This window comes from Botrytis sinoallii (assembly GCF_014898435.1).
Source record: "Botrytis sinoallii strain Bc 23 chromosome Unknown BSIN_016, whole genome shotgun sequence".
Taxonomy (NCBI): domain Eukaryota; kingdom Fungi; phylum Ascomycota; class Leotiomycetes; order Helotiales; family Sclerotiniaceae; genus Botrytis; species Botrytis sinoallii.
This window is the reverse complement of record NW_024066043.1, coordinates 861,469-880,050: the sequence shown is the minus strand read 5'-3', so window position 1 is coordinate 880,050 and position 18,582 is coordinate 861,469. Positions and strand designations below refer to the sequence as shown.

General features: G+C 43.1%; 8 protein-coding genes across 8 annotated transcripts; 5 read left to right on the top strand and 3 right to left on the bottom strand.

Annotated features, from left to right (window-relative positions):
* Positions 1–65: 65 nt before the first annotated feature.
* Positions 66–1,289, top strand: EAF02_008609 (uncharacterized protein; the record flags this gene model as incomplete). Its single annotated transcript, XM_038904657.1, has 1 exon — positions 66–1,289. One exon carries the CDS (start codon positions 66–68, stop codon positions 1,287–1,289), a length of 1,224 nt encoding a protein of 407 aa, XP_038755714.1.
* Positions 1,290–2,125: 836 nt separating this feature from the next.
* Positions 2,126–2,350, top strand: EAF02_008608 (uncharacterized protein; the record flags this gene model as incomplete). The annotated part of the gene is made up of 1 exon (XM_038904656.1): positions 2,126–2,350. One exon carries the CDS (start codon positions 2,126–2,128, stop codon positions 2,348–2,350), a length of 225 nt encoding a protein of 74 aa, XP_038755713.1.
* Positions 2,351–2,399: 49 nt separating this feature from the next.
* Positions 2,400–4,502, top strand: EAF02_008607 (uncharacterized protein; the record flags this gene model as incomplete). Its single annotated transcript, XM_038904655.1, has 9 exons — positions 2,400–2,607; positions 2,658–2,690; positions 2,738–2,977; positions 3,034–3,129; positions 3,183–3,258; positions 3,313–3,496; positions 3,549–3,642; positions 3,693–3,986; positions 4,021–4,502. The coding sequence occupies 9 exons, from the start codon at positions 2,400–2,402 to the stop codon at positions 4,500–4,502; spliced, it is 1,707 nt and encodes a 568-aa protein (XP_038755712.1).
* Positions 4,503–5,857: 1,355 nt separating this feature from the next.
* On the bottom strand, positions 5,858–6,757 carry EAF02_008606 (uncharacterized protein; the record flags this gene model as incomplete). Its single annotated transcript, XM_038904654.1, has 2 exons — positions 5,858–6,452; positions 6,516–6,757. The coding sequence occupies 2 exons, from the start codon at positions 6,755–6,757 to the stop codon at positions 5,858–5,860; spliced, it is 837 nt and encodes a 278-aa protein (XP_038755711.1).
* A 660-nt stretch (positions 6,758–7,417) lies between these two features.
* Positions 7,418–8,256, bottom strand: EAF02_008605 (uncharacterized protein; the record flags this gene model as incomplete). The annotated part of the gene is made up of 2 exons (XM_038904653.1): positions 7,418–7,785; positions 7,962–8,256. 2 exons carry the CDS (start codon positions 8,254–8,256, stop codon positions 7,418–7,420), a joined length of 663 nt encoding a protein of 220 aa, XP_038755710.1.
* Positions 8,257–12,546: 4,290 nt separating this feature from the next.
* Positions 12,547–14,426, bottom strand: EAF02_008604 (uncharacterized protein; the record flags this gene model as incomplete). The annotated part of the gene is made up of 4 exons (XM_038904652.1): positions 12,547–12,562; positions 12,622–13,535; positions 13,589–14,178; positions 14,240–14,426. The coding sequence occupies 4 exons, from the start codon at positions 14,424–14,426 to the stop codon at positions 12,547–12,549; spliced, it is 1,707 nt and encodes a 568-aa protein (XP_038755709.1).
* A 1,229-nt stretch (positions 14,427–15,655) lies between these two features.
* Positions 15,656–16,247, top strand: EAF02_008603 (uncharacterized protein; the record flags this gene model as incomplete). Its single annotated transcript, XM_038904651.1, has 2 exons — positions 15,656–15,665; positions 15,727–16,247. The coding sequence occupies 2 exons, from the start codon at positions 15,656–15,658 to the stop codon at positions 16,245–16,247; spliced, it is 531 nt and encodes a 176-aa protein (XP_038755708.1).
* Positions 16,248–16,449: 202 nt separating this feature from the next.
* On the top strand, positions 16,450–18,411 carry EAF02_008602 (uncharacterized protein; the record flags this gene model as incomplete). Its single annotated transcript, XM_038904650.1, has 1 exon — positions 16,450–18,411. The coding sequence occupies one exon, from the start codon at positions 16,450–16,452 to the stop codon at positions 18,409–18,411; it is 1,962 nt and encodes a 653-aa protein (XP_038755707.1).
* Positions 18,412–18,582: the final 171 nt, after the last annotated feature.

Genomic DNA, 18,582 nt, shown 5'->3' with positions numbered 1-18,582 from the left:
CCTACTACCTTTACTAGTTGCATAACTTTTACCACTTCACAAATACCAGTTGGTAATCTATCATCATGATGCCTCTCCCTGACTCAGTTTACAGCTCTCAACTTCCACAACCAGAGCTTGCACCCGAGATAATTAAGGCTCTGGTCTTCGAGCGCTCTAAGCGGGCCATCGGTTCTGTTCATATCGATCCTTTCTATACCCTCGCTCTGAAAACAACTTCAGATTCCTCACTCCCAGGAACCTTCCTAAAAGTCCAAGAAAGTATCGATTCTACATTGTACTCTACTCCTTCTTCCGTCTCAATCTCGCGTCTCATCTACCAGTCTCTTACTCTTACCGGAGACCCTATTCCTGTTTCCGCGTACATAATTTGGCCTCTTCTCCCACGAAGGAACTCAGATGGCAGCTCCCAAATTGTCGCCTGGGCCAATGGAACCTCTGGTATTTTCTCCGAATGCGCTCCTTCTCACCTCCGGAATCTACACCAGCACTTCCTCGCGCCCTATGCTCTAGTTTTGTTCGGCTATGTCATCGTTGCCACTGATTATGCCGATCTAGGCGTCTCCCATTGCTCTCAGCCACAGAACCAATTGATTATTCATCACTATCTCGCCAATCCTGCCGCTGCGAATGATGTGATATATTCGATTGTTGCGGCTCGTTCTGCGTTTCCATCCTTAGGATCAAAGTCTGTATCAATTGGTCATTCTCAAGGTGGAGGTGCATTTTGGGCCATTGCACAACATAATTCTAAAGAAAACATGGAAGGGTACCTTGGAGGCGTTGCAATCATTCTTACAACAGATATTAGAAGTAATTTTGATCCAATTGGAGCTGTCGTCTGGGCGGGAATGATGGTAGGTCTGAAGAATGTGTTTCCCAAATTCCAGTATCCAGCTGTTTTTACAGAGGAGGGGCTCGCTGCAGTGAACACTTATAGAGAAGTTGAGGGAGGCGGCGCAGTAGGAATGGGTCTATTCTTACCATTGGCACTGGAGGGGATTTTGCTGAGACATGGGTGGAGAGAAAATGAATGGGTTATCAAATATAATGATTTGATAATGAGCGGAGGCAAGGGAATTGGCGGAACGCTGTTGGTTATCCATGGAGAGAAAGACCCGCTCATCGATTTTACTCTTACCGAGAAGGCTGTACATGATATAGCTATGAAGTATCCTGATTCTGAGTTGGAATTCATAAGACTACCCACTACGCACGACTCGGCCATCACAGAAAGTCAGTGGTATGGATGGAGCGGATTAGAGAGAGATTCGAGGGCAAAGCGATAGAGAGGTGTGGGGATATGCACTTAGAAAAAGGGAAATTCAACCGGGAGAGAAGTATCATTTCGGAAAGACCGAAGGAGAGTTATGGATTTGAGACTAACTTGTTCATGGCAAGCGCAACCGAGAATTATCACAAATTTTGACCGACATACTTGCGGGACTATGGGATAAAGTTTTCAATAGTCTAGTCTAGAATATGGAAATGAAAACCTTTGAAATTATGAGCCCAGTTAAGCATCCTGAACCCTCTCATTCACTTCAGGGATTGGAGAGTTTCTTGAAGTAGAAAGTTTATATCTAATTTAGATTTTTGAATTTCCTGTACAGATAAAATGATCGCTTATGTTTTGAGAATCATAACTGAACTTGATCAAGTATCTGAATCTTCCTAGTATTGGCTAATAATACTGGAAAAGACGTGATACTAGAGCGGGTATCAGGATGACTTGCTGACGGCGGTAGGAGATAAATTTAAGACGCCCAAAACCCAAGACCATGGCATTGCCATCGGCTTCAAGAGACATACCATGTTACATGTTTTAGAGAGTGGAAGATAACAGATAGATTACAGAGATTGGTCAAAGTGAGTTGAGGGGTGAGACCCCTGGTCAATACCAAGTATCACACAACTTCAACTATTGGTAAGATAACGAGAGATTCATCTCAATGCAGATATACAATCTAAAGCGGGACGTCATTTCTCTCCAACAATCTATTCTAGGAAATCTGATGTTGCATCAAAAGTTTTCTGGGGGTAATATGTATTGTGGTCGTTGATAACGAAATGAATGTAACCTATGACGAGCTTACAGGATTAGATCCACATCAACCACACAACTATGCTATCAACCCTAGCATCTAATACTTTCTTCACTGCCGATTGCGACCCCAGTAATGGCGCAATGAAACGGCAGAGTGTAGGATTTTATGCTCTTAGACGATTGGTCGCTCCGAACGTCGTACATTATCACGGCTGTGGTGCAATATCTCGCCAATTGTGCGAGCTGAGACAGGGAGTTGTTACGGCTTTTGGCAAGCTGCTTGGTTTTGGTACTTATCTATGAGGCTCGCCGTGAGTAATGAAGATTCAACTACGGGAGGCTTGTAATCAAGATGTCGGAGACCAAGGATTCAGAAATTGTGGTAAACCGCCATACTGGAGAAGCGGAAGTCAGGGAGCTTGGAGCGCTAGAGTTCATTCATGAATACGGAAATAATGGATCGAAACCATCGTATCAAGAAGCTTCAGGAGCACCAGTCGAAAATGAATCGCCTCTTGGTTTGCAAGTTACGTGGTTCACTACAATCTTTTTGAACATTGGTATTGTTCACCCCATTCACAATTCAGAGAAGACTACTAATTACCTACAGGTCAAATGATTGGCACAGGTGTCTTCTCAACTCGTACGTTCTAAAAAATATCACATAAAACTCAGGCTAATGGTTTCCAGCCGCAAGCATCTTGTCAGCAGTGGGTTCAGTCGGTCTAGCTATGATCTATTGGACACTCGGTCTACTCATCTCCGGTTGTCAATTTTCAATCTATACTGAACTCGCCAGTTTCTTTCCGAATAGATCTGGAGCTGAAGTAGTGTATCTGGAACAAGCGTATCCGAGACCAAGATATCTTCTTCCGACCACGTTCGCTGTGCAATCGGTTTTACTTTCTTTCAGTAGTAGTAATGCTATTGGTAAGTGGCTTCTCAAAGTTGCAATTAGTATCAATAAAAACTAATGATATGATTAGTCATGGGTAATTATCTGTTTGCTATGGCTGGTTACACACCCTCATCTTGGGAGCAGAAGGGATTGGCAGTTGCTTGCATAACTTTCATTACCCTTCGTTAGTATTAATTCCCTCTCATGAAATTAAAAGCGGCTGACGTAGTATCATAGTGGTGATATTTAGCACTAAACATTCTCTACGAATATCAAACGTGATCGGAGTGATCAAGCTCATAACGCTCATATTGTAAGTCGAGACATTCATTTTGCTTTTTTCATTTTAACTGACACATTCCTTTAGCATCTCAATCGCGGGTCTTGTGGTACTAGGTGGCCACACTAATCTTGCAAATCCCACAGAGAACTTCAAAAATGCCTTTTCCGGTACGACAAATAGTGGTTATGGACTGGCAAATGCACTAGTCAAAATAAACTTTGCCTACTCTGGATATGCAAATGCATTCAATGTGATTGCAGAAGTGAAAGTAAGATTTGAATATCCCGCAACAGGTTTAAGAAAATATTGATATTGTCAAGGACCCAATAAGAACCATAAAACGTACCGGACCCGCTTCGCTTCTCGTTGTGGCTATTCTCTACATTCTTTGCAATATCGCTTATTTTGCAGCTAGTATATAACCCCTCTAACCACCTCTAGGACCCGACTAACACACCCTCTAGTCCCTAAAGAAACTCTCAAAGAATCAAATCAACTCGCCGCCTCTCTTTTCTTCACCGCAGTATTTGGTGCCGGTAAATCTGTTCGCGCGCTCAATTTCCTCATCGCTCTGTCGGCATTTGGAAACATTGTCTCAGTCACCATAGGGTCATCTCGCATCATCAGAGAATGCGGTCGTCAAGGTGTACTTCCATATCCTCGTATGTGGGCTTCTACTCGACCTTTCGGAACTCCTCTTGCTGCTTACATTCTAAAATGGGGTTTGACTATTCTCATGATTTTGGCCCCACCTTCAGGTGATGCTTTCAATTTTATCGTGGATTTGTATAGTTATCCAAGTAATCTGTTTTTTATTCGCATTGACTGCGGGATTACTCATTATTAGGAGGAACAGAAAGACACTAGGTATCGTGGACGATGACTTTAAAACGTGGGATGTAGCGATCTATTTCTCATTGGCGATTAATATTTTCTTACTGGTTATGCCATGGTATCCTCCTCCCGGAGGAGCTAATGGTGGCGATGTGAGCTTTTGGTATGGTACTTATTGTGCCGTTGGCTTGGGTATAATGGGTGCCTGTATCCTCTACTACGCTTTCTGGATTTACATTCTGCCGTACTTTGGTAAATACCAGATCCGGCAAGAATTGATAGTTATGGATGGTGAAAGTTCAAAAGCTCATCGGCTGATCAAAGTCCCAAATGCTGAGCTGGAAGCTTGGGACAGAGAGCATGATGCGTTGGGGAGAAAAATCGATTCAAGTTCGCCATCGGAGGATGGTGGGGCTGAGAACGTTTTGGAAAAAGAGTGAAACATTGAAGGCAACTGGAAGAGTTTGGAATGCGGGGATACAGTCACGACATGGAACGTCATGGAACTTGAACAGTAGATGTCATTAAGGCTTCGGCAATTAACCGAGCCTTAGGAAAGAACAGGCCGCGCCTAGTTCGGTCTCCTAGCCAGGTTATTTGAAGCCTCTCTCAGAGTATAAGGCTGATGATTAGGGGTTTCCACCCTTATTTATATGTAGATTTTGTTGATCATTGAATGTACTGGATTCAAGCCAACAGCCTACATATAGTAATTTGACCAATTGGGGGAAGTAATGGAGTTATCAGCCTTATAAAACGATCTTGACTTTGGAACAAGACATCATATCCCGAAATGCCGATCTCTCTAAGTTCAAACCCAGAATCAATGGCAAAAAGCTGACACTGGTGATAAATAATGTCATTTCTTTCCCTTCAAGAATTATCCGTTGAAAAATTACTTTCTACAACAAATAATAGCGCGGCCTGTTGATGGTTTGCGAAGACACTTCATCATCTCCCTTGGATTCGTGATTTCATATTCTCACACCATTCTTGATGATGCATAAAACTTCATGAGATCCATATGGCGCCAATGGTAAGCACTCTTTACGATTCAAAGATTTTCAACGAAAGGTGATAGATATTAGACCCGATCACTAAATCCAAAACAATTCAGCCTCGACTAGAGCTAACATCACGGCTATCATAAATCACGATTGCATCGAGGTCAAAGATGAAAATCAAAATCTACGAAATGATCGAAATATAGAGACGAAGAAAAATTGTCTGACTTGCTCCTCATATAGTAGGTTTCATTGAGGTTGTATAAAATAGATTGAGAAAGAATGAGAATAAGAAGCGCAAGTTATTCGGACGTCAGACACCGAGCCCGAAATAGCTCGAGTAAAAAAAAAGGAACAATGATAATCAGCGGATAATGATTGTAGCAAGAGATGGATAATTTAAAATTCGATGATAGATGAAATGTACCATGGATTGGAAATATGAAGGTTATCGAATTGTAGAGATAACATGGCTACCTCACCTTTTACCTGTCACATGGAAGGCGCATAAACATGCGCGTGCACTATATTGTTTTATGTTGGCTATGCATCGTCGTGTTGTTGTATTTTTGGCGACTTGAAGGAATCCCCCAAGTAGCGAAATGGGTATTTATTTGCATAGCTCTTCTCCGACCATGAGCATTAATGGCTCAGCGATGATGTCCAAAGTGTCCCTCCTAGTGGTTTGGTTTCGGTTGTGAAAATTTTGAGGCGCCTGAATATGTGAGATAACAGGCTCAGTCGGCTTGGAACCATGTTTTGCAACTGCGGAAATACAAATTATTGCCTTCTCAATCGGTCCTTGGACGTTTGCTAGCCTCATCGCCCTCATCGTGACCATTTACTTCAGCCTCTCCGTCGACCTCATCGTGACCCCTAACCCTTCCAGCGCCTTCACCAAGTACTTCAACAAATTCTTCACCTCCAATCCAATTTCCATCTGCGTCAAAATATTCCGAAACATTCTCCGCAGTGATCCAGCCGCCACTACCTGGAAATGGAGGGGGCAATCCACCATCCGTAGCTCCTTGTTGTACTCCTGGAAGTCCAGTAACACCTTCATATCCGACATTACCTTCGAATTGAAATTCAGGACCTCCTTCTTCCATATCCTCGTCTTCGTCTGGTACAAGATTTGAGCAATTCGTCAAAGCTTCGTATAATGTTTGTGTAGAATCCGATTCGGCGGGAATAAGAACCAATTCGATAATCGATGGCATATCATCTCCAGCTGGAGGAGGTGTCTCTAACTGCATGAATAACCCAGTTACCTCTCCTTTCGATGCATCTGTAGGATCAGGTAGACGTTGAATGGCATGTAAGGATATAGAAGTATAGGGAATTGCGAGTCCAGCTGAGGTAGTTTTATTGAATATAGTGACATTCCTAGATGAAATAAACAAGTCAGCCTTTGCGCAATGTGTACAATGGTGAGAGATGAACAATTACTCAGTAGAAATGTAGGCGTCCACTGTCTCTACAACAGCTGCCTCCGAATTCTGTGCTGGACCCTCTGCAAAAAATGGCAATTCTTTTATATATTCTCCATAGGCAGCTGCACGCGCAGCTTTAGCATGATAATGTAGCACAGGTCTAGCATCGTAGAATGTGCTTGGTGTTTGTGTTTGATGTTCTACTAAAGGTGTGAATGAGTCCAAAGCTGGCGCCGAGTGTATCGTTGATAGAGGCATTTTGGTTTTCGAATGGAGAACGCAAAGTAAGGGTATCTAAAGCTTCGAGGTTCCTGAATCGTTTTAATTCGACTCCGAGTTTTACAAGTTTCGTGAATAAATGACAATCGACTGCTGTCCAACAAATCCAACAGACCCCTCTAGAATTGTTTCTATAAGGCTGAATTGAGGGAAAGTGTTCGGAGAAAGCGGCCGCTCGGATCAATATTTATCCGCAGAAATTCCCACTATCAGGACTTGTCTTGTGCAAGTCTCAGTTGCGTCTGCTCTACCTATCTATTATCGAGTCTACCTAAGATTACCTACCTAGGTACTGGTAGTAAGTACAGATGAATATCTTTGTTCGTGATATTTGTTCGTGCTTCAACCACCATGACTCTTTCAAGTGCATATGCGTACCGGATGTCAAAGCGAGCAAACATGAGCGACCTATCATATTGCACTCCTTCTATTCAAGACATTAAACTCTCAATCAGGGAAGGATCCATCAAAAAGTAAGAAAGTGAAGCTAACTAGTCCAACAAACGAGCATCTGACAGAAGTCTGTGGTATATATGCGGAACTCCAACGAGTCCTATACGATTCCAAGCAACAAAGCAAAACTGCAAATATTATTCCCCTCCTGCACTCTTTATGTATGGCTATACCTATAGACACCAATTACTCCGTATCTCCATCATCGCTTTCCTTCTTTTTCTCTTCGCCATTCTCTTCCTCGTTCTCTCTCTCCTCTTTCCACTTGATTCGGCCCATAACTAATTCCTTTAAAAATCCGTTTTCGCCTTCTAGTTCCTTTATTCTACATTCCATCATCTCAATCCTCTCTTTCTGCTCTTTGACGTTGATTTCTAGGCTCTTTTCTCTCTGTTTCTTTTTCTGGCGAAATCGTGCTGAGGCTGCAGTCGATGCATCGCGCTTGGCATTTGGTTCCCTTGGGGAAAGCGACTGTGTGGGCGAGGAGAGTGTTTTGGCATATAGAGGTGCTGATGGTGGGGGCTGAGCGTGCAGATATGAATGCACAGGTATGACTAATGAGAGTTAGTACCTCGAAAATCATGAACTATAATGTTCTGCGGGGAATATTGGGGTATGACGGTTGGCGTTATTTTTCCCGAGCACTTTGTGCTAAAACGCAGAAACCTTTTCAGTCGCCTGCGGGTGCATTCTTCTACCCACAGAGCGAAAAAGATAAATCAGAACTCACCGGTATTCTGTCTATCGACCCAATTCATTACACCCCCCCACATATCAATCGAACCCTCACTACTATCCGAGGCCGGGTATGGCGCTATTGGGGTATTATAGCTCGAATTCTGCGCCAGCCCTTGAGTGAATACTCTAAGATCATGCTGGGATAGGGCAGGATCTAAATATGAATGCTGTTGCTGCTGCTGTTGCTGAAAACTGGGTTGTGGTTGAGGATCGAAATGCTGCGATTGGTAGAGAAGCTCCGGTTCTGTTATCGGAGCGATAGACGGATATATCTGCGTGGCCGTCATGGCGACTTGTTATATGGTAAACTGTTGTGCTAATTCGACGTGACAGGACGACAAAACAAATACACCAGAAACGCAGATATCACACAATCTTCAGGGTATTTATTATAGCACCCCGCCCAGTTGACTTGAGCACAAAGCTGGAAATCAAAGTTCGACAAGTGGGATATGTTTGATTTATGGATGTCTATTGGCGGTAGAGCGTACGAATATTATGTAAGTATGCTCTATCTATATGCGATAGCGTGGAGAAACTTCCAGGGTCGTGCCGTGGAGATGGGGTGAGGCGTCGTAAGGCGCAGGTGAATGGATCCCAAGTGTGCGGAAAGGAACGCCCGAGACCAGCATCTATGGAAGAGGCAAAAAAATGCGTGGGATTCCCTCATCCAGTATGATCCCTAATGTAGAAGTGAAAAAAGAAAGGCCTGATTTGACCAATTGTTCTGCGAATGTGTTTCAAACGACCACTTGTACTATCTAGCGAATGTGCGGAAATAGAATCCTGGCGAAGTGACACCGGCGAAATCCTACAGTGACACAAACTTCAGAGTAATAACGGATAACGTATGATGAAGACGAGATAGACGGACTATCGAGTTTTACCCGAATACCTTCAACATATAAAGCTTTATATGTTCCATTCAATCAGGCTCTCTCGATTACCGAGCTATAACTCTATTCAACAAAAGGACCGAAGAAAACAAAGATATTACCAAATGTTGAACCTCTTTCAACAGACATAGGAAGTCGAGATCGAAGAATTTTGAACCTCCTCTCAGGTAGCCCACTTTACTAACCAAGTTGACATTGACAGGACGTATTCAAATCCAATCAATCCTTCGTATAGTAATTAAATTTCCGATTTCCGATTGGACTCCACTTGAGTCGATGGCGCCTTGTATCAAAAACAATGATAGAGTGGATGAAGTGGACACGGTAGCTAAGAGCTCTCACATCTCGCGGACTGTTCCGAGTCCAAGTGCTCAATTCATGATATATAACTTCTCAACTGTCCGCTGTTTCCCAATCATTATTTTCGAATACTCAGGCTGAATAAGCTACAAACCCCACTCATGCAGCTGAGAAACATCAATAAAGCCACCAAATGTATCAGAAAACCACCAGTGTCACGATTGATGAAGGGGTGGAAAGGCATCAGTACAAATTTGTACTTCTCCCGAGTTGCTTACCCGGTCGAGTGGGGGTTCCACAAAGACTTGCTAGCATGCATGCGTATTGTAGAAACAAGTATTTCTACAGGAGTTATCATTTTGGGCCATACGTCGCTGAACTCAATTTTGTTATCACTCTCCCGCCTTTCGCCGGCAACACTCACGAACCCTTTATCAAAATGTTATAAAACACTCCTCAGTAACCTTATCTACTTTTCTTCCTCTTTCTTCTCTCTTATCTCTTCTCTATGTTAAGGTTCGAGCCTCTTAGGAGCACCAGAGGAATAATTGAAAAGTTCGATTTTCCGAGGTGTATTGAGCACGCAATACAGGGGTTCGATGAGCTCTTCGATTTACGCGAGATGGACGGCTGGTAGACCAAATTTTCGAAAATTTTATCTCTCTTAAGTTTCAATGAATGCCCGCTCATGCATTTCGCAGAGGGAGCCGTTTTCTTGAAATCAGGAAATCCCCTCTCAATGATAGTGATGATGATTATGGAGATTGTCGTCAATGAATGAAATAGGAGTTCGCTTGGCAAGTCTTCCGATATTTCTCCGTTAGTGCTCTCAGATCTCAAGTTGAGGTTCTGGTGGGAGGATTGAAATTCGCGGCGTGGGGTAATGAGCGGAAGGTGTGCCGGGTTCTTTTATGATATCATATGGTGGTATTTCGATTATTGAAGAGAGTTATTATGCAGGGATGTTTTATGGATATTTTCCAAAAATATGTGCCGGTTCTGATAAACAGGGAAACATTATTTTAGATCTTCATCAAGCAGTTTCATTGCGTTATCTTGCAGTTGAGTGGCCATTGTGGGTGATGATCGATCTCTTTCAAAGTTTCCTGAATACTATGTATTAGTCGGGGCTCGAAGACTTGGATTGATATAATCAATTGGCGGAGACAATCCCAGGCAGTACCCTTTATACAGGTGATTTCTCCTCCCTGATAATATGTTCCGAGAGAATATCGATTTCTCACACAATATTGGGCCGCGAAAGTTCATTGGAACGACAATCAAATCTACACATACGATATATCTTTTCAAATACGTAAGTTATCGAGAATAGCAATGCTGGATACTAAGCCACCAAGTCTTATTACATCTGAAAAGTATACCTATCTTGCTCAACACAAGATTTTTGGACCAAATTAGCTTCTCACTACTCTCAAGTCTCGAATTCAAAGAGCTTTCTTTAGACAATCACATTTCTGAGCCCCCATTTTGACGCGAAGAACTTTTGATCATGAATTACAAAGCTGGATGTATTGTGTTACCTTCTTATTTATAACTATATCCACATCCACGCACTAACACCAGCATTATCATCACATTTCCATCTACCACGCATGCACGCACGCACGTACTTCAATAGAGTACGTAGCACCTTATCCACATCCACGCGCACCTCCGCACAAAGCTTAATTGATAACGATATCGCGATTTGTCTCTCTCATCTCCACGTGCAACTACAGCTCTATCTCCGAGTCCTCTCCACACTATCGTTTCTTATCCCAGCGGTGAGAATGTTGACGACCATAGTATGACGATTATGAAAATAGGAATATTGAGGGAAGATGTATCGCTTCATGACTAATGCTAGGGAGGTAGGTAGGTATGTAGATAGTGTACATGTTCATATAGGAAAGCGAATCCATTTAACGTGGGGATGATATGAGATATCTAGTATCTCCAGGGCTAGGCGGGTATATAGATATAAACCCCTCGCCCTCCTCTTTAAGTCTTATTGATTCTTCCTTTTCTCTAGAAAATAGATGGGATAGAATTCTTCACCATGTATGGCAAGATAACTCACCCGACATACCTAGGTAACGCAAGTCAGCCTCAAGCGGTTATAGATAGCTTCCCACATTTCCCACATCTCCTCTAAAGTCATAATAACATATAATAAGTAGTCGTTATCATATTTCCAACTTCCCATCTTCTTGTATCTCATCTTTTCAAACCTTATCTTCATGTTTTTACATCCCTATATCCTCATATCCTCATATCTTTAGCTCATTAGAATCCACGATATCTCTACACCTACTCCAAGATTCCGATATCCACTCCCAAGATCAAGATATGCAACATCAGTTCTCTGAATACAATTCGCCTTCTGCATCACGTCCTCACATCCTCTATATCTAATTATTGAAATAGACTTTGTACCATTCATATCTTATAATCCTCATATCCCCCCATCCCCCCATCTTCCACACAAAAACCAAACATCATCCTCCCCATCAACCTCCCTATCCATCCTCACATCCTCCCAACCCCCATCCAAGAACCAATTCCCAACCATCAGCTCCCAACACCTACCCACTCACTCACCCCCAACCAAGGAAATTCAACCCCACAGCTCAAGAACCCATTAACAAATACCAAGATACCCGCGTATATTTTACGATCCAATATAATACCGTCAAATGCCTCATTTACTTCTCCATCTCCCCATAACCCCCTATAAACCAACTCCACCTCATAAATACCTACTTATTTACTCATATACCTCTCTACCTATCTATCCATCCACAGCACAGCACACGAGATCACACCACACCACACCCCCCCAAAGAAAGACCCCAGCAAAAACAAAACAACCATCCAAAACACCAAACAAAAACAACCATTTACCTCAAAAACAACATTTTTTACTATGTACCAAAAGAAACCCATACTAATCTCGATGTATGTATACATTATAAGCGTCGCCTATATAGAACAAGTCAGTAAGGAAGTCCGTGATACCGCTTACGAAGTAACGATGCCTACCTGTAGCATTCTTCCCCAAGAACAACACAACAGTCCGAATTCACACGTACACTGGACACAAGAAGCCCCAACGAATCAAGTAAAGACTTAAATCAAACAACAAATATCACGCTTCAAAACTTTCAAACATAAATTTAGACTTAACATTGTATGCAATTCATGCATCAACAGTCTAAGTACGCAAATCATTGATCAAAATGTATCTATCGACCTAAATCGATACCCATGGCAGCTTCCCAAAGAATATCACTGAGATGACCTCCAAGACGTTATCGATTATCATAGTAGCTTCCCAAAGTGCTCCCAATTCCCTTCCTCCCTTTGTATATTTGTATCTTATTATTTCTTACGATCACTACCGAGACAACGATGTTAGCTATGGCAAGTTGATTGGGGTCTAGGTTTGTAACTCACGTGCTAAGCCTTCTGGAAAGCAATTGTAACCCCTTATCATTATCAGCCTCCCTCTTCGCTCTCTCCAAGGCTTGCTCTCGTCCCTCTTCATTCTGTCTCGTGACTTCTTCGTGACTAGGTGGGAGACGTTCGTTTTGCAAATCAACCTTTCGTGCATCCTCAAAATTAGTAATCGCGTTCTTGATACCTTCTGCTCCAAGCATCAAAGTTCCAGCTGGAAGTCTACCACCAGCTGCGGTCTTCAACTCGGTAACTCTCTCGGATTCTTCTCGTAGAACTTGGAAGACTCGGGAAAGACGACCGATTGCAAGAATTTTGTTCTTGATTGCCCTTCTCTTGTACTCGATGGATTCCGGATCCATTGGAGAATTGATGGGTGGCGATATAGGACCTGGAGAAGTGCTTGATGGAGTTTGATCATCCTTGAGCTCATCCTCCGAAGAAGTGCTAAGAATTGCGAGTAACATATCGGTAATCTTCTCTCCAACGAAGGGTAGAGACCAAGTGAAAACGTCCATGAAGTTTGGTAGCCAGTAAGGATGAGGAGTACAGTTGAACTGTCTGATGTTCATAACGTTGTTCTCATACTTTAACACAGCGGCCTTGTTGTTATAGACATCGAGGTAATTGGGTGCTGAGAAAATGGTCATGACACTAGGAAATCCGGTTGTGCGAGTCTTTCTGTACATTCTGTAACCAGCATCTTGTGCCTCATGGGCTCGAATGATTGAAAGAAGGTTGTTTTTCTCAAGGAAGTTGCATGCAGCGGGATATGAGAAGAAGTATGAGCAACCTCGAACGTGATTGTGAATGAAGAATTCGGAAGTTTTTTCCTGTCCGAATTCCTCCAATGGATCTGCCCATAAGATATCGCACATAAGGCCATGAGTGGGAGGTTCGCGGAATCGATCAATCTGCCAATTCAAATTAGTGACGTCCTGAAAAAAGTAACAGCAGGTGTACATACGCTTTTAAGATCATCCAAAGTGTGTAGCTCAGGACTCAAACCTCCATGAATACACAAGAATTGTTTGTTCATAACAGCTGCTAAAGGCAATGCACAGAATGAATCCATGCATGCTTCGTAGATTCTCTCTGAGTACTTGTGCTTACATTCAAGCTTGAATGTGAAGTAATCTGTCAAATGCCTGCATTCATGGTTTCCCCGAAGTAGCCACAAGCTGTTTGGGTACCAGATCTTCAAAGACCAAAGATATAACACACACTCAATACTGAAATAACCTCTGTCGACATAATCTCCCAAGAACAGGTATCTGGTATCAGCTGGATCTCCACCCACTTCAAAAAGCTTCATTAAGTCGTAATATTGTCCGTGAACATCACCACAAACAGTGATTGGCGCATCCATCTCCAGAAGGTTAGGCTCTTGCTTCAATACTTTGGTACCCTCTTCGAGAATGAAAAGAGCTTGTTCTTCGGTCAAGCGACCTTCTCTGTAGAAATGTTGCTTCAAGAATTGTAAATTTGGCTTGGATGGATCTTGTGGCGAGAAGAATTGCTGATCTGTCGGTGGGACCATGGCAGGTGCTTGTACATCTGCAATTATATAGACTCAGCATCGCGCTCTGGCAGTTGCGCATCTTGAATTTAACCATACCTTTGCATACTCTTTCCATCGTGCTCACTTGACTTCCATCTTCCATGGTATGCAGAGTAAAATCAATCTCTGGCACAGGTTTCTTCTGATGAATTGCTCGCAAAGCATTATCAACTTGCATTCTGTTCTCAATGCCCGCTGGCGCAAGTGGGGTCAGCGGGGTTTTGGGTTGGTCCTCGCCGTCCATGATGGCGAACGGTGTAAAGGATGAAGGAATATGGAATTTCCTGGTGACTGTCGTGTCACAAAAGGAAGCAGTCGTAACTGGATATTTTGCGATCGGGTTAGGAAAGCGGATGGCAGAAAGAGGCTGAAGAGAAAGGGGAGGTTGTTCAATACAGGTGAACTGGACCCTTAAAGTAAGCAGACAAATTAAGCCGTAAATAACTTGTATCAGCTCCTGAGCAAATTGAACAAATCCGAACGAAGACTCCAAGCAAGCCTTGTTGAAGATCAAAGGAAAGGGCAGAGTATATTGAACTCGCTGTCGTTGGTAGCTGTTGTCAATAAGGCTGACAATCCGATAAGTTCTAAAGGGTTCAAGTTGTTTGTGTTTCGGGGAAGGTTAAGCCAAAGCTGGAGGTGAAGATTAATAAAAAGGCGGCAAATCCCAGGGTGCTGCCAGACTGCGAGACTGCCTAATAAATTTGGTAACCTTAAGGGTGAATGGGTGAGTGAGTGGGTGGTGAGTGGTGGTGAGTACCGCCCTAGTAAGCAAAAACGAATATCTGTGGGGATTCTGAAGCCTCGACCAACATTCTACCCATTCACTGGTTCCACAACACCACAACTTATATTATCGTATTATCATTCATTACAAGGACAGGACACATTGAAGATTGAAGAGATCACCAGAAAGTATAAATATCCATCTTACATATACACCTACGTTGTATCGTACACATACCTGGGTATACCTCCTTCGTATACACACCTATACACACACCTTCTTCGTACATGTCTATCAGATACATACATACTCCGTACACACATATACACACATAAATTCCTCGTCTCGAATTGCCAATATCATATGTATCTCTCATCATAAGAGAAAGCATCCGATTGATCGAGAAAGACACCTAAGCACATCTATCTATACGAAGTAAAGCAACCAATCCAATCTTCAAAGCAATCCCATTCTCAGATTTCACAGTCCTCGAACCAGAACCAGATCCAGATCCAGATCCAGGGGCATAATCGATATCGCGTTTCCAAGACTCTAAACCAACCTTCTGCCCTTCCAATTCTTCGAGAACACTTCACGCAATCCCTTTTATCGGAGAAAAAAGACAAGGGTCGTCAATTGTTTGGTAAATCTTATTCCATTTAATTGTCTATTATTACTTGGAAGAAACGAAGACCAATTGATAGAAGATTACTGGTCATAGCTCTTTCCCAAGATCCATTTAAATCATGGACAACCGTTGAGTGCCCCCCTTGTACAACTTCACCGATAGAGAAACTCAAGAACTAACAATGCTCAGGTACCCATCCACTGTTAGCGCAGGTACCTCTAACGGTCTCACCGTTTGTCTCTCTTCCTACTGCGACTACTCTTCCATACACATATAAAACTCTTCCCTCAACGTTGCCACCATCATCTACGGCAGCTGCAGCCTCGTCCAGCGACGGGAGATCTCAATACGTTGTATCGTCGTCGGGCCACGCAGCACATCCAGATGAGATAATTGCATCTTGCAAAGCACTTCAAGCTTATATACAGAAGGTTCAAGACGATGCAGACAGGGAGCTGAAGGCCTGGGAAGATGCGATAGCTGCAAGAGAATTGGCAGAGAAGCGTAGAGTAGCTCCCGGATGGTTGGACAGTGATGCTCGGATATTAGAGCCAGAGAAGAAGACAGTTGCGGGAGGTGAAAACCTTATGGACGTTGATGTGTCAAATAACGATGCTTCACGCCTCGCACAAACCCCTGTGGCTGTTCCAAATCAAGAAGGTGACGAACTCGATAGAGCGTTTGGAGGAATGGGATTAAATAAACCGTGATTATGAGACGACTACCAAAAGACGAACAAACCATTAATTTAACAGATACTACATGTACTTTTCTACTGCTGTGCAATTTGTGACGTAACTGAAGCTTCAAATATCGCGATATTAGCCTTGAATCTAAGGCACAAATGCCAACCTCCAAGGTTGAGCTTCCCAAAATCTTCAATCTTGTCTTGTCTCTCTTGCTTCGACCATAATGCCTCCACGAATACCTAGGGCGAGAACTGGCTGGAAAAAATCCCTTCGAACGCCAAACAATTTCGAGAAATCGCATATCTGCCCAATATGCACTCTATCTCAATATTCAGAGAGGCCTCGGAGTGAACCTCGACAACGCAAACTCTTACCCACCCCTCAATTACCAGTCCGGCAATCATCTACTGCTCCTATAAAAGCTATAAATAATGGAAGACCTGGTAATATCTTAAAATTAGATCGCAGCTCTCTTAGAGAGGCATTACTCGACGTACAAAAACACGCCACGAATTATGTGAATATCTCTAGGTTACAACTTGCGTTAAGAGGTTTAGAACAACCAGAGGGTCAAGAGACAATAAGGATTGCGATATTAGGACTTGCAGATGGTGGTACCTCTCTTCAGAAGGCTAAAGAGCTCCTGAGACTCATTTTGGCGGACCCATTGAAAGCAGAGGAGGAATGGGAACGGCGTATAATTCACGGGGATGACATGAACCGGCCATTATTGATAAGGGTGGGACATAATGAGGAAGAAAGCTCGGAGCGGAATGGCAGGCTGGTACATGAAATGAATATTTCTTCTCCGATGTTCAATGGGCACAAAATGGAGATTTTAGTTTTGGAAATGGAGCCTCCAATAGTCAACGGAACCGAACTTTTCGAAGAAACAGTCCTAGTACCGACGATGGAGATACCGTCTAGTGCAGCCCGTTATACTCCAGTCACAACGCCCGTACATAAATCGTTCCTCCTGGGCCAAGGAATTATGGGAGCAGTCTCTCTTCTTTCGTATCCTCTGCATGCAAACCGAGAATCTATCGGAAGTGCTGTCAACGTTCCAAACTTCGAATCAAAATCTCTACCTATACAATCTATCGATATTTCGTCTGGCAATGAAGCTCTGCAAACATTTCGTAAAAGCATTGAGAATGCGATGGTTTACGAGCGTCAATGGTTGTCAAGCGGTATTCCAGAAGTTATTGACTGGATGAAGTCGGGTGCATCCTCAACTCAAGATACTATCAAAGAACCACTCCTCCGACTGATTTTATCTATCATACAAAATGCGGAGAAAAACCTGAAAGTAGAACAAGCAAGACAATTGTCCCTTCTTTTGTCTACTCGAATACCTTCAGCCCAGATGACATCACTACGTCACGAGCTCTCTAGTTGGTCTGAACGTGCTCATACTGAGCTTCGGGATCAACTGGATGTAGCCTTTGGTGGCCGGAGATGGCGTAAGCTGGGTTGGTGGAAGTTGTTTTGGCGTGTCGACGATGTTTCTATGATCACGTCTGATATGTTGAGCCGAAGCTTCTTGATCGAGGCCGAAAAAGAGATCATATTTCTAGCCGGACGGACAGAAGAAGCTGGAGTCTATCGAAACATATCTCTTGATTCTGACTCTACACAAAGCTCTGATTGGGCTTACACACCTGTCCAGGAGGCCCTTCCAGAAGGATTACCCCCTCCACCAAATCTTCGAGATGTTATCCCAATCAAAGCGGATGAGGATACACCAATGAAGATAAAGCCTCAGCCTTGGCCTTTACATATTCCCATTGCTAGATTATTCTTATCTACAACTACCATTCCTGCTCTTCAAGCCTTAGCGCAGAAGCTTGTTCTGCAAACCCTCAGTACTTCATCCTTGACTTCGGCTCTTGCCGGTCTAATGTATGTGAGTAACATGTCTACAACTTTGTACGAAGCAGGAGCAGTCGCCGCCTTTGGAATAGTGTGGAGTATGAGACGGATGCAAACCAAATGGGAGACTGCGCGGGCATACTGGGAAGGCGAGGTTAGAGAAGAGGGCAGAAAGGCTGTGAGAACCGTGGAAACGATTGTTGGTGAAAACCTGAACAAGGCAGAGGAAGGCAAAGGTTTCGATCCAGTTATCGAACGAGATCTGGAGAAAGCACGGGAAGCCATCAGGTCTGCGCAAGATATCATACGTTGAGAATCAACGAATAATTAGCATCGATGTAACATTATTGTATTATGAAACAATACTCAGCTAATTGTAAATCAACAAATAATTACGGAACATCGTTTACAGCTTGTGGTAAACGGGTTTCTTGTAGCAAATGCATGGAACACTCAAAATATTGCACGACAAATTCTTTCTTTG